The 14,449-nt window shown below is 36.7% G+C and overlaps 1 protein-coding gene across 1 annotated transcript in view; it reads right to left on the bottom strand.

The window, feature by feature from the left end:
- SMARCA5 (SNF2 related chromatin remodeling ATPase 5) overlaps positions 1–12,308 on the bottom strand; it is a 39,374-nt gene extending 27,066 nt beyond the window's left edge. Inside the window, exons 1-4 of the mRNA XM_069493607.1 lie at positions 11,781–12,308; positions 8,344–8,418; positions 3,716–3,882; positions 908–1,008 (exon numbers count right to left, since the gene is read on the bottom strand). Coding sequence (XP_069349708.1) covers positions 908–1,008; positions 3,716–3,882; positions 8,344–8,418; positions 11,781–11,957 — 520 coding nt within the window. The 5' untranslated portion in view covers positions 11,958–12,308. The remainder of the gene's footprint in view (positions 1–907; positions 1,009–3,715; positions 3,883–8,343; positions 8,419–11,780) is intronic.
- Between the last annotated feature and the right edge of the window lie 2,141 nt (positions 12,309–14,449).

The raw sequence follows: 14,449 nt of genomic DNA, 5'->3' as shown, positions 1-14,449 counted from the left end.
CCTGTCAAGGTATATGACTTATTTTGTTCCCCACAAGAAGGATTACCAAATATACACAACACAATCCCTTGATTTTTTAAAATATGAACATTTTGTACCCTACCCCTTTTTGAAAAATACTACCTAAGTATGAAAAGCTAACCAATGCTGGCAAAACTAGTTACAATGTAGAAATGTGAGAAAGAAATACCCAAATTAATCCAAATTTCCTTTCCCCAGTGTGCCTCACATTTTAGCTCTAGCCTCTAGGAAAAGAAATGGAGACTGGGTACTCTGTAGCCAAAAAAAGAAAATCTGAAGGTATAGACCTTAAACAGATTGCTCAATTTCTAACTAGTTACCTGTCTGGCTGAAGTTCAAGGCTACAGTAATTAAAAAACAAACTCAAATATCATGTCCTATACTAATCTTTATAAATTTTTTACACACAACCTCTATGTTGTGATGACATAAACTAGTCAAGTGACAGAGATGGAAGTTGAAAGAAAAAATGTTAGGCTTCAGTAAAGACAAACGGAAGGAAATCCATTAGTAACAAATATATTTCATAAAAAATTAAAACAAATTAATATAAAATCAGGAGATGAGTAAGCAAAAGTCTTCATAAAGTACTTTCTTTTAAAAACAAATTAGTTTTATCTGGTACAAATATAAGGCAAAACCATTCCTAGTTTTACATATACCTTAGGGCAATAATAAACATAATGGTATCTTATACACCTTTGAAAATACAGCACCACTATCATATAACATGTTATCATCTCCATCAAAATCTAAAGCTTATTTCACAACCAAATATCTAAGATTACTAAAACTTCCCTATAACAGCCAAGACAAATCCAAAACATTAACCAAAGGATGTCTCAAAAAAGAATTTTTTTAAATCAATTAAATGTGTTTAACGTACATGATGGAGAGTCTTCAAAACGAGTGCAAACATTGGTTGCTTTGGAACTTTCTGTTAGTAGTTCTTCATCCTCCTCTTGCTCTGTTCTACGGTGTCGATAGCTGTCAAGTTGAAAATAAAATCAAATGATTTGAATTTTGGCTTTAAGTATCAGCTACTATTTCAACATAATCAAGTGGCTTACCAATTCCATAAAAATAATTTTTTAAACAGGCATCAACATTAAGACTAAAAAGTGAACAAAAGGAATTAGTAAGTTTAAATCTGAAATGTTTCACAGGGTTATCTAAAATATACATTGTATTGTTATTAAAATACAGTTAATTCTGTAGATTAACCAAAACCCGATAAACTCAAATGTGATCATCTAATTTCAAGGAAATATGCAATCAGAAAATCTCATTATTTTTATTTCAAAGTACACACCTTTTTAAGTCTTTTTGCCAAGGGGAAAAAAAAGTTAAGTTCCAGAAACCACATTTTTAAAACTACCACTTTGACCAAAAGCTATGGTATAAGGACTTAGGAATTTAAGCAGTGACTCAACCAGGACTTTACCAGATTTACTCAAAAAGCTTTTTAAATATACATGACTAGAATCTACATCCTAAACGAATCAGATACATCCCCTTAAAACTGATTCCTCAAGTTTTACTAATGCCAGATTTCTCAATCTCTAAAGAGCTCAGGTTAGTAAAACTACCAATTTCCCAATTCTGAGTTGTCCGACTTTATACCTTTATACTTCCAACAAATATTTGTATCTAATTTAGAAAACAGCAGATTATGCCCCAATTGAGCGAGACATCTGAATCTAATCTATAACCTAATTTCTACCAAAACTACAAGCTTGGTAAAAGATAATCAGCCTTTCAACATAAAGAAGAGGAAGTATTCCTCAGGAATTCAAACCAAGGCAATAAATAAATAGTCAAGAGCCTTCTTGCTTCTTATATATGCTCCTAATCAGAATCTCTTAGTCTGTTATTTCTTGTACTTTCCTGCATTCTTATTCTATGAAATTGAGTACAAAAATCTACCCCCACCCCAATTTATCCTTCATAAACTGGGAAAGAAATTTCAACATTATTTTTTAAAAAACTCCTTCACAATACATTTTCAGAATGGTTGATAAATGGTTATAAATGGTTGACAAATGGTTATAAAACTTACCATAAAAGCTGAGATGTGCTTTAGTGCTTAAAACTGAGAGATCATTGAATATAAAAAAATTGAATATAAAAAAATGCATGTGTGTTCTGATATCAAAGACAGTACTATCATCCTAATTACTTTATGTAAATTAACTTTCCATTTAAGAGGGCTTGAAGAATAAAGAACTGTTAACTAAGATTCCTTTTCCCCAATAACATTTAATTAGTAGATCAAGCTGAATAATTTATTACATATTTCCTATAGAATATATTTACCATATAGGATAGATAACAGAATAATAGAACTGTTTCATTTTCATAATATAACTATGCCATAACAATATCCATTACAGTAGTTTCCATTTCAAGTGCATGATACTGATGATATTTAACTAGCTGAAAACGTCTTAAATCTGAAAATTTAAATACATCTGAAGTGCAAAGTTATCCCTTATACAGTTTCATAAGTATTAAAATAATGCTTGGGTTATACACAATGCTTTGGGTACACACAATAAGATACACTAAATGAGTGAAATACTCCAAATAAAAGTAAGGTATTATGCTTAATGGTAATCCCTTCAAAATGAAGATAATACTTCTCCATTTCAATAAACTACTCAATGAATTTAACACTGTTGATAACAATTTATAATCTTTTAGATAACTTTGTGTATTTTAATTACTGATCACATTTTTCACTTTGGGAATTACACAAAAGCCATTTCAGGGAGCCAAGACTGCCCTAAATCTATTAATTATTACTAATTAAACATCTTAGCTATCAAAGCAGCATAGAAATTCTAAAGAATTTATTAATTCAACATGTAAGAACTATTTTCAACAACCATCCAAGGGCGGCACACAACTTGACATTTCAATGTACATAAAGACAACTAAGTATGTAACAAAAATGTTAAACAGGCTGCTGTGACATAAGTCATCACAACATTCCATATACCAGCACAGACTTCAGATAATACACTCTCAATACATGCATGTGGTATAACCACCTAGAGCAAACTCAAGTCAGATCCAAATTCAAGTCTGACTACTCCTATGTGATGTTCAACATGCTATTTCACTTCTCCATTTGTCTCCTCTCTAAGGAATGGCATAACATCTAAATTCCATATTCAATATGGCTGTTGCAATCCATAAACTGTATGATATAAAAATAAGGCATTAGGCATATTTTTATACACTATGGCTACAGCACACCAAGCCAATCAGAGCCAAATAAATAACAGCACTAAAATAAATATTTTTAAATGAAATGACTTTATACTTCTAATGAAGACTATCAAAAACAAGTTTGGTTCAGGCTGGACGAGATAGCTCACACCTGTAATCCCTGCACTTTGGGAGGCCAAGGTAGGAAGATTGCTTTCAGGCTGGGAGTTTGAGACCAGCCTGGGCAACACAGCAAGAATTCATCTCTACAAAAGATATTTTTAAAAATCAGGCAGGTAAGATGGTGTGTACCTGTAGTACCAGCTACTGGTGAGGCTGAGGGAGGACTGCTTGAACCCAGGAGTAACAAGATTATAGCGAACTATGATCATACCACTGCACTCCAGTCTGGGCCAGCAGAGCAAGACTCAGTCTCAAAAAAATAGTCTGGTTCAACTATGAAATTTAAACTATTACTCACTCTCCAACTGATAGCAAGTTCTGTTTCTCATCCTTTTTTATTCGTGGGCGCCCCGGTTTCATTTTCAAAGGTGAAGTTGGAGTCTTCTGAGCAGCAGGCTGAATGAAATGCGCAAACAGTTCTGTCTGCTTTAATAAATACTCGAATCTATTTGCTCGGTCAGTTTGCTGCAAAAAATTTTAAGACACATTTTATCAGAATATTAATTAAAACTTCAGCAATCAAAGTTTCAACATGTCTCCATACAATAAACTCAACGATAAAAAGAAACAAACTATTGATACGTGCAAAAAGATGGGTAAGTCTCAAAAGCACCATGCCAAGTGAAGCAGACCAAACACCAAAGACTACATACTGTATCATCCCACTTATATAAAATGCCAATTAGTGACAGAAAGCAGATCAGAAGTGGAGAGGAGGTGGGAGCAAGAACTGACTACAAAAGGGCAGAAGCAAACTTTTTTGGGATGATGGAACTATTCTACATCATGATTGTGGTGCTGTGTAAATGACTGCATATATTTGCCAAAACTCATTGAATTGCAAACTTAAAAATTATTTTATATAAATTATATTTCAATATAGTTATCAAAACAATTTTTAAAAACATTAAAAGACATTGTATACTACAAGTAAATTTATTCAAAAGTAGAGAAAATATACTGGTCATTCATCAGGCTGTGACAAATTTTAAAAGGTATCAAGCTTGAAAAACATTAAGTTCATAAAATTTCATTAACCCAAAGCAATTCTTTTTTTTTTTTTTTTTTTTTTTTTTTTTTTTTTTTGAGACAGAGTCTCACTTTGTTGCCCAGGCTAGAGTGAGTGCCGTGGCGTCAGCCTGGCTCACAGCAACCTCAAACTCCTGAGCTCAAGCGATCCTCCTGTCTCAGCCTCCCGAGTAGCTGGGACTACAGGCATGCACCACCATGCCCGGCTAATTTTTTCTATATATATTTTTAGCTGTCCATATAATTTCTTTCTATTTTTAGTAGAGATGGGGTCTCGCTCTTGCTCAGGCTGGTCTCGAACTCCTGAGCTCAAACGATCCGCCCACCTCGGCCTCCCAGAGTGCTAGGATTACAGGTGTGAGCCACCACGCCCGGCCCCAAAGCAATTCTTAATACTATTCCTTCCTTTCATATCTGCCATCTGCCCCTTTGAATGTTCCCTATGATCCACACCAAGAAAATGGAAGAATTTATTTGAACAAAAAAATTTAAGCTCCTTAAAAACAAGTTTTCTTAAAAGTAAATAAATTCTAGAGCCTTCAGGCAACAGCCTTTTTGCAAACACAATGATAGTTTGGTTAAACAGAGGAAAAGCAAGGTAAGTTCAATAAACAAAGAAACCAATTACTTAACTCTGTCTATAAACGTTTAAAATGTCAGTTTTAGAATGACTAACAAAGATATTTTACCCAGCAAAGCAAACACCAGGAGTATCCAAATACCATAATGTTGTAAAAACTATGTATTTTTTTTTAGAGAAAAACAACCATTTTTTAAAATCACACCACTGTGAAAACTGAGGCTCAGTTCATTATCAGGAAGGTACATGGTGATAGTTGTCTCATTGAGTCACAAATGACAGTAAGAAGCAGCTCAATCTGCACAATCACAAGTTGTCAACATGCTTCTCCCTGGTAATATCCTACAGTTGATAAGCCTCAGTTGTTTATGTTTCCAAGATTACAAACTGTTTCAAAGTACTGAACTGAGATACAAATGTGTGTGCATATTTTATGCAATTACATTTCTTAATTCATATATATAATTTTTAAAAAGCCAAGAATATTCAACTAGAAGATGTTAGGGGTAAAAAAAGATTACTCAATTACTGTAATTATGTTTAGAATCAAGATAAGTTGCAAAGATTGAGAAGGTTAAAATGAAAATGACCTGAGATCTTAAAGAGACTAAAGAAAAGTGGTGACAAGAGAAAAATTAACAAATCTTAAAAAAAGCAGAAATAGAGTTAAGATCAGGAACCTGAAAGGAATAAATCACAAAATCAAATGGAGGTTAAAATAAATAGCCTTGGACTAGCTTTTTTCTCCAAGACAGGAAGAAATGACATAGAACAGTAGAGGTCATACATATGTTTGGAAATAGGAAAGAAACTGAAGATAGGCCTGCAACTCTTTGAGGAGGAAGACTGAAAATGAGGGTGTGGTAGAAATGGAGTAGAAAGATTGAGCAGTCCAGTTTTAGAATGGCTACATGGGATTGGCTGAGCAATAAATACTGAAAGCCCAAGACAGCAAAAACCAATCAGCACCATTATTTAGTTTTCTGAAGTAGTACTCAACATCCTGGGTTCAAGAATGAAGAGTGGACAGTGAGACTTACCTATGGTTAGGAACTAGCAGATGACAAGGGAGCTTGCTTAGAAGAAAACTGTTCAAGTGAAGATCATGATGTCGAAAAAGGAAATGAAGCTGGGAGACTGAAAAACTTGGGAGAAATGAGAAGAGTTCCGATAAAAGCCACTATGAAAATGAAAAGCATTGTAAAGAACCACTGAAAACCTCCGTTTTATAGTCAGATTTGTGTTGTAAATCATATATTGCTAAAGGGTGAAGGAATTTGGAAGAGGCCAGATCATAAGAGACAAATAGAAGCCCACAAAATAATCCATGCAATACTATAGAAATACTGAACTAGGGTGATAGGGAAACGAGAAAATTTGAGAGTAAATTTGCAATTAAAAAGTATGAGGTACTGTGATAGACATCTTGGGAATATATTAAGAGGAGCTTTCATTTGTTGATATAATACTAAGTAGATATGTGGAATAAAGATTATGAATCTAAGTTTTGGATATTCCCAAGTAAGATGTACCAATGGGATTTAAAAGTAAATGTTCAACAAGCAAATGGAAGTATTGATTACAGGTATCTGGGCTAGAGATAAATATTTCAAAGTATTCAGTTTAAAGATGGCAAGTAAAAATCAGTAAGAATCAAATTGTCTAGGAAGAAACAGTCAGAATTTAACAAGAAAAGGACAAAGGAACAATCAATAGTATATCAGTAAGAAAAAAGGTCTTTCAAGGTAAGTAAAGACTTTAAGGGTGGTCAACAACATCAAGCACAAGTGTGATCAAGGCCAATGAAACTAAAATTAAGCTACAGAACTGGCAATTAGATTCACTAGTACAATGTTAGTGTCAGAATCTAAATTGAAAAGAGTTAAAGCAATATTATAGGTAGACTATATTTCATTTTAAAGCAGTATTCACTTTAACAAGTAGAGCTGCAAATACATTTTTGCCTTTAAGTTTGACAGCAAAAAAGGAGATAAGACAGTTATAAAATCTATTATTTATAATTCACAAATTGTGTTAATGTATATTATGTATATCATATATGTACATAAAATACTTATAACTTCAAAATTTTCAAGCTATTAGAGATTCAAAAATATTTACTGATTTTGAAGAGAAAGTTAAAGTGTGAGGAAAAGTACATTTTAAAAAAAAATTAAGATCTACCAAGTGCCAGATACTGTTCTGGGTGCTGAAGACAAGAAAGATTAAGACATTGTTCCTACTCTGAAGGAGCGTACTGTGTAGTGGTACCATTTGATTAACATATTACTATTTTAACTTTTTAAGATTTCAATACAATTAAATGAGTTTAATCCATATAAATTTGCTATATGTATCAGAACAGGGCTTGATATATAGTAAGCATTCACTATTAGCCATTATTAGTATCATTAAAACTCAACTTAAATTTGAGGCACTTTGTAGGTACTTGTTAAGTCAAGTCATGGTTTTAAAAAGTTTCTTAGAAGATTTGAGATGTGAGCTGGGTCTTTCAGGAGTCAAGTATAATGTCATGTTCTCTTTTTGTAAACATCCCACCCAGAATGTAAGAATGCTGTGAGCAACGGGCATATATTTTCTTTGTAATCAGTAGAACACAATGCTAGACAGATACAGCATAAATAAACACTGAATAACTATTTCTCTGGTCTCACTCCCCATGCTAAAATCTTAAATGTGTTAACATAATTAGATAATTACATCATATTATGTGAATTTATAAAATACTTCTAGTTGATGTATACAGGCAAATGAGACATATTAATAGAAGGTCCCATGTTACACATATTTCAACTGGCTATCTGTGCCCAAATTATAAAAATTTTAAAAATTAGTAAAAATTAAACAGACGTTGCTATGGTGTGAACGTGTCCCCTAAAGTTTGTATGTGTTGGAAACTTAACCCCCAATGTAACAGTGTTGGAAAGTGGAGCCTAATGAGGTGATTAGGTCATGGGGGCTCTGCCTTCATGACCGGATTAATGTCATTATCTCAGGAGTGGGTTAGTTATCACTAGAGTGGCTTTGTTACTGAATCAAGTTCAGCCCCCTCGTGCTCTCTTGCCCTTCCACCATGGGATGACATTGGCAAGAAGGCCTTTACCAAATACCAGGCCCTTGACCTTGGACTTCCCAGCCTCCAGAACTGTAAGAAATAAATTTCTTTTCCTTGTAAATTTCCCAGTCTGCAGTATTCTGTTATAGTAACACAAAATGGACAAGACAGATGTTTAATACATTTAATCACCTAACAAAAAGTTTTCATTACAGACTCTATTCATACGCCTAGAACATACCATTTTTTCTTCATAGGTAGGATCTGGTTCTTGGAGTTCTTTTTGCTTGCCAGGTGATGCATCATCAAATACTTCCTGGTAGGAAAGAAAAATCACGGTATTGTTCAAGAACAGTAAACACACCATTATATAATGATTTCTGCCCCCAATACCTTCAAAATAATATACTCCTGTTCCAAACTTCTCAGGTACTTAAATGGCTGTCATCTGACAAAAAAGTTGAATAAAATAAAATCGAATAGTATAGGGATAATGACTTATTTAACCCAAATATACACTGTATGGCTGCTGCCAAGATTAAAACACAAGATTACTATCTACATCATCGTAAAACAAAATTACTTTCAATACAAGTCATATGGGCAAATCTCTGTCTTTTTTTTTATTCATAGTAATAAAAACTATGAAACCAAATAGTATGAAATGTAAAAAAAGTTCCCTTTTTACCATAAAATTGCAATATCTACTGTGGTACTACACAAATATATACAAGGAAAGCAAGATTAGTGCCCCTGATTTCCATCTTCTAGATTATAAAAAATTTATCATGCAGCCTAAATTGAATATTTTAACTATGGTCTAATTTCTAAACTGGTAATAAATACACTATTCTTGCAAATGTATTCATCCTGACATTCAAATGCCACAACAAACAAAACTCACCAACAACTTCTACATTGCAAAGTTCCATTCATCCATTTAAAAAAATAGTAATAAGAGTTGGTAAAAGTATAATTTTCAATACTGATGTACAAATCTATGCTTAGCAATATGTACTACAATAAAGCTATCTGTGATTAAAAAGTTGGGAGAAGGTGGCCTAGTATAGTACTACAGTAAGGTCAAACGACCTAAATTCAAGTCCAACTTCATTGCTAAGACCTTTAGGCACCTATGTAACCTTATGCTCCTCATAAATCTCTAGTCTCCACATTGAAAAAGTGACAAAGCCACCTACCTAGTCCAGTTTACAAAATTCCAAAACACCATGAAAGGTCAAATATTCTCTACAAAAATAAAACGTACTTTCAACAGTCATCATTTTTTCAATAGTTAAAAAAAAATGGACTCTAGGCATCTTGAGGTCATATTAATTATTGGCATATAGTGTGCCTGCCTATTCATCCATCTAGTCAACAGTGAGAGAGAAGGATTAACAAAGACAAGTTCCACATTGCCAAACAGGTAACATAAATAAAAAACGGGATTACTCCATTGACCTATCAGTTCCAAGCAAAAAGAAAAATTAATGAATACATACAAAGGCTAGCTAATATTACTGGGAAAATCGGCTTCATCAGAAAAAAATTCATGAATGCTAGATTCATTTTCTGGTTTGGAAAAACCCACCTTAAATCCTATTTTCAGACAAGAAATGGGCATTAAAAGTATCTTTTTTCCAACTGCGAAATAGATTAAGGTTGTCAGATAATACTATGCATGTGTGCTCAGAGTTAGTTTTTATCAGTGAATTGCAATGATTCTAAGTTCAGTTATAAGAACAGAAAACAGACTGACAGTACGTTTATTTTAAAAGACAAAAAAATTCACACTATAATGTAAACAAAAAATCAAAACTGTTTAGTGATAAGATGAACTGATAAAGGAATAAAATTACTGATATTCCTATACTGAGAAGGTAAAAACAATTCACTAAGTCATTCTTCAATAAATGGAACTGCCAAAAATCTTTTTTTGTAAGAACATGACAAGACAAGATGGGTGGGAAAAGGCTCACTTTGGGAGCCAGACTTGAGGTTCTTTTACAGGTTCTACTTAACAGAACTCAATTTCCTTATCTGGCAAATGAAAATACCACTGATTTCATACAGTAGTTATCACTTCTATAATCATATTCAAACTTTAATTCAATTTTAACTTAAAAACAGCAATTCAAAGCCAAAATATTTAGTTTAGGTTTTAAATTATTCTACTTTCTAATATTTACATATGACCTCTGGTAAGAGGTTTGTTATTACCCCTTTAAAGTTTGGATGGCAGACCTTTTGAGAAACTGAGGAAAACTATGAACATCTCATGGTAGAGAACTGCATATTTACACACAATCGCTTTGTATCAAAGGTTTTCAAAACCCGTTATGCCCTGGAGCAGGAATCCAAGTGAAATAAATCTGGTAATACAAAAGAATCAATTAAAACCGTAATGGGGGAAAAAAGGTAACACTGAATACATTTCAATTTAAAACAAATCTCACTCACTGAAAACTACAGGAAATATCAGAGTTCCCAGTCCATTAAACTACCCTCACCACTAAAATTTCTTTCAAAGACTAGGAACGTAATGTTACTTCACCCTAGCTGTACAAATAAAACTGCGGCCCCAAATGCCTCAATTGTAAACTGTAACATTTCCTTGTGTTACTTCTTCTTCACCAAAGTTCATTTTCAGAGCACTATTACTTTCATTCTAGGATGGAAAATCCCAGAAATCTTCAGGTTGCGACTATAAAATATCTCAAAACAGATCGAAGGCCAAGAACGAAGATCAGAAGGAGCTATTACTTTGTTCCCAGACATGGCAAAGCCTGGAAGCATACCCAAGAGACCCGACTGGCAGCTCCCCCCTCTTTCCACCCCCACAGTACTGTCACCATCTTCTGGCCAACCCAAGCCCAGAAGTCTCACCTGTGAGCAGTACCAACTTTTTTTTTTTTTAAAAGATCAAAGCCCAAAGAGAGGAAATGTGCTGGACTGAGAGCCAATCAACCGTCCCTGATTCTCTAATTCATTCATTCACCCATCTATACCCTCCAAATTGGATGAGGATCCAAGACGCTGCTGCCGCCTTGGTTGCTTCTCTCCCTGGGGAACTGAGCCTGGGAGGGGCCTCCGCTCCCTTCACAGAAGCAGCTGCGCCCCGCTTATCCCCACTGCGCACTCGGCCATCCAGCTCTCGCCATTGTTTCTGCCCAGAACAGATACCGCCCCCGCCAGGACCAGGATGAAGAAAAGAAGGCCCAAGTCTTTGGATGCGCCGCTTTTAAATGCCTCCCCCACCCCGCCCGTGTAACCCATTCCTAAGGGGCATCTCCCTCGCCGTTCTCCCGAAGTTTGGTGGAAACTACACCCGCATTCAGAGGTAGGAGAGGGAATTATGGGAGTCTAGAGGGAAAAAACGGATAGGTCCCTCCGGGCCACAAAATCAAGAGGATCTGTTTAGTAAAAAGCATTAGATTTGTCAAGATTCACAAAAAAAGACAGTTTAAACGTGAAGTGCCAAGAATCCAGCTGGGTTGGCTTCAGTAGGTTAAGAACAAGGGCGCAAGGGTGAGAGCATCACGTCAGATCCTCGGGCCAAGGCCGAGTTTGGTGCACAGCGGTGAAGTTCAGCTCTGCGTCTGATTACCAAAATCAAGCCGAGGGAATCAGCTCTCCCTCCCCACTGCGCCCTCTTCCCGCGCCACAAGCCCCCCTCACCTCCATCTCGCCGTCCGCGGGACCGGCGGTGGCTGCAGACGGAGCTGCCTGGGCCGCGACGCCCTCGGGGCCGCCTTTGTTGCTGCTGTTGCTCCCGCCGCTGGCGGCTGAGGCTCCGGGCTTGGAAGGCGCGCTCTCGGAAGGCGGGGGTGGCGGAGGCTCGGCAGCGGACGACATGATGTTCCGCCTGCGTCACCCTCTGCTGCCAGAGGCCGGGACCGGCAGAGATGGAGGCGGCCTAGGCCTGGGTGGCTACGTCGCAAGGAACCGATGGAGGAGCGACAGACCCACCCCGATGCTCCCCCGCGCCGCGCCTCCGCGACGGGCCTGAGCCGGGCCCAGGAGCCTCACCCTCCCAGGCGTCCTCGTCTTCCGCGGGGCTCTGGGTTCCACCGGCGCTTACCTCACGGCGGGAATCACGTCGACGAAGGTGGGCGGGGCCAGCCCGGTCACTGAGGTCAAAGAAGGCGGGCTGACTTAGAGGAGGGCGGAGAGTTGAGGGAAAGGGAAAGGAAAGCGAAAGAGAGACTGAGGCGGGGAACTCCCTTCGCCGCCTAGTCTTCTCCCTCTGGCAGATACCTATCTCGCCACAATTCAGGACAACTACCTACGCCACTGACTTCCAACCCTCGCGAGATTACTAGTTGGCTCACTGGCTGGGCAAGAGCGCGCATGCGCATTGTCCTCTCCTCACCCAAGGCCCCGCCCCTCTAGCGGGCTCGTCTACGGCGACGAGTAGGCGGGGCCTCGAGGGAGAGCTCAGAGACGTAAGTTTATGCGTCGGCTTCTTGGCATGACGTGAGTTCAGTCTAACGTGCGTTGGTAGGAGCTGTGTCTTCTTGGTGTGTTTTCTTGGCGTGGCTGGGGTCTTCCACACTTACTGAAAACTTGCCTGAGTGTCGCTCTGCCTACTTGAAGTTGGAAGTCTGCTGGTCTTAAAACTTATGCCGCCTCCGGTTAGAGGCATGACTCCACAGCCTTGACAACGTTGTGGTTATCCCAAGTGACGTCTGTTTTGTTTTGTAAAGAAAAAAAGTCTGTTAGTGCGATTTTTTTTTTTAAGTCTTCGCCTGTTAGCTATTATACTTCAGTCGCTTCTTTTTTTTTTTCTTTTTTTTGGAGAGTGGCATGGCATCAGCTTAGCTCAACAACCTTAAACTCCTGGGCTTAAGTAATCCTGCCTCAGCCTCCCTTGTAGCTGGGACTACAGTCAAATGCGCCACCATGCCCAGCTAATTTTTTCTACATATTTTTGGTTGGCCAGATAATTTCTTTCTATTTTTAGTAGAGATGGGGTCTTGCTCTTGCTCAGGCTAGTCTCGAACTCCTGAGCTCAAAGGATCGTCCTGCCTCGGCCTGCCAGAGTGCTAGGATTACAGGAGTGACCCACTGTGCCCAGCCAGTCGTTTCTAGATACCCTCTCTTTCCCTTAAGTACAGAGCTAGATGGTATTTCTTCTGAATTTATATGCTAAAAGTAAGCAAATAAGGTAATTAACGTACACGCTACCGTGTGAGAAACATGAATAATCAATAGATGAGAAAGACAAGTGGTGAGATGTGTCTTTTCCTCAAGCATCAAAAAAAATGTACATTCTCCTTAAGAAGTGTTAAAAAAGAATAAGCACTAATTATTTTGTATACTGCCTTAGGTGGTCTTTAGTGCGACCTAAGGGCCTTGCGAATCCACCTGTTACAAAATTAAAGCACATTGAATTCTGTTTGATAACAAATCTCCCTACTAGAGTAGAGTGTTATCAGCCCAGCACAGGGTCTTACTCATTTTTTTATTCCCCATATCCAGTATTCTATAAATGTTTATTGAATAAAGGGGACACACTTTTATTTAGGAGTTGAGGTTTGAGCCAACTGGCTGATTATGTTGAATTTCACACAGAAGGTATCTCCTTTGAATACATAGCCTGCAAATTTTTTAACTACTGGAATGATAATTCTTTCATTGAGATCTGGGAAAATGTCCCCCAGTTCATTAGAACTGCTATTGTTGAGACTGTAAGAAAACGCCTAAGGATATATATAAAGATACATACCTACGATGATGTTCATCCTAGTCTTCATATGTTATTGCAAAAAGCTAACAATAGGCTGAGTCCAATATTAAAAGTATGATTTCAAAACTATTTTACACTCACAAAATGAGTTATTAACGTTTAACAACCATTAATATAGAAGAATTTATTAAGTGTTAACTGACAGAAACATTAACAGTTCAAAAATGTAGATAAAAGTTTGGAAGCATATTCACAAAAGTATTGAAAGTGATTGTTGCTGGTGTGTATTTCCTAATTCTTTTTTGTTTGACTGCACTTTTTTATTTTTCTAAAATGAATTTGCACACTATTGTATTAAGAAAACTTGAAAAATTTCCAGCTTTATTGAGGTATAATTGACAAAATTGTATATAGTTGAGGTATACAACGTAATATTTTGATGGACATATATACATATCAGTATGTATATGTATATTGTTGTGAAATGATTACTACAATCAAACTAATTAACATATCCATAACCTCACAGTTACCTATTGTGTATGTGTGATGAGAATACTTAAGATCTTCTCTCTCTCTCTCTCTCTCTCTCTCAGCAAATTAAATTTTACAGCACAGTATTATTAACTATAGTCATCATGCTGTACATTACATCTCT

This window comes from Eulemur rufifrons, chromosome 18 (assembly GCF_041146395.1).
Source record: "Eulemur rufifrons isolate Redbay chromosome 18, OSU_ERuf_1, whole genome shotgun sequence".
Taxonomy (NCBI): domain Eukaryota; kingdom Metazoa; phylum Chordata; class Mammalia; order Primates; family Lemuridae; genus Eulemur; species Eulemur rufifrons.
The sequence above is the reverse complement of the archived record's forward strand: the minus strand, read 5'-3'. Positions and strand labels throughout refer to the sequence as shown.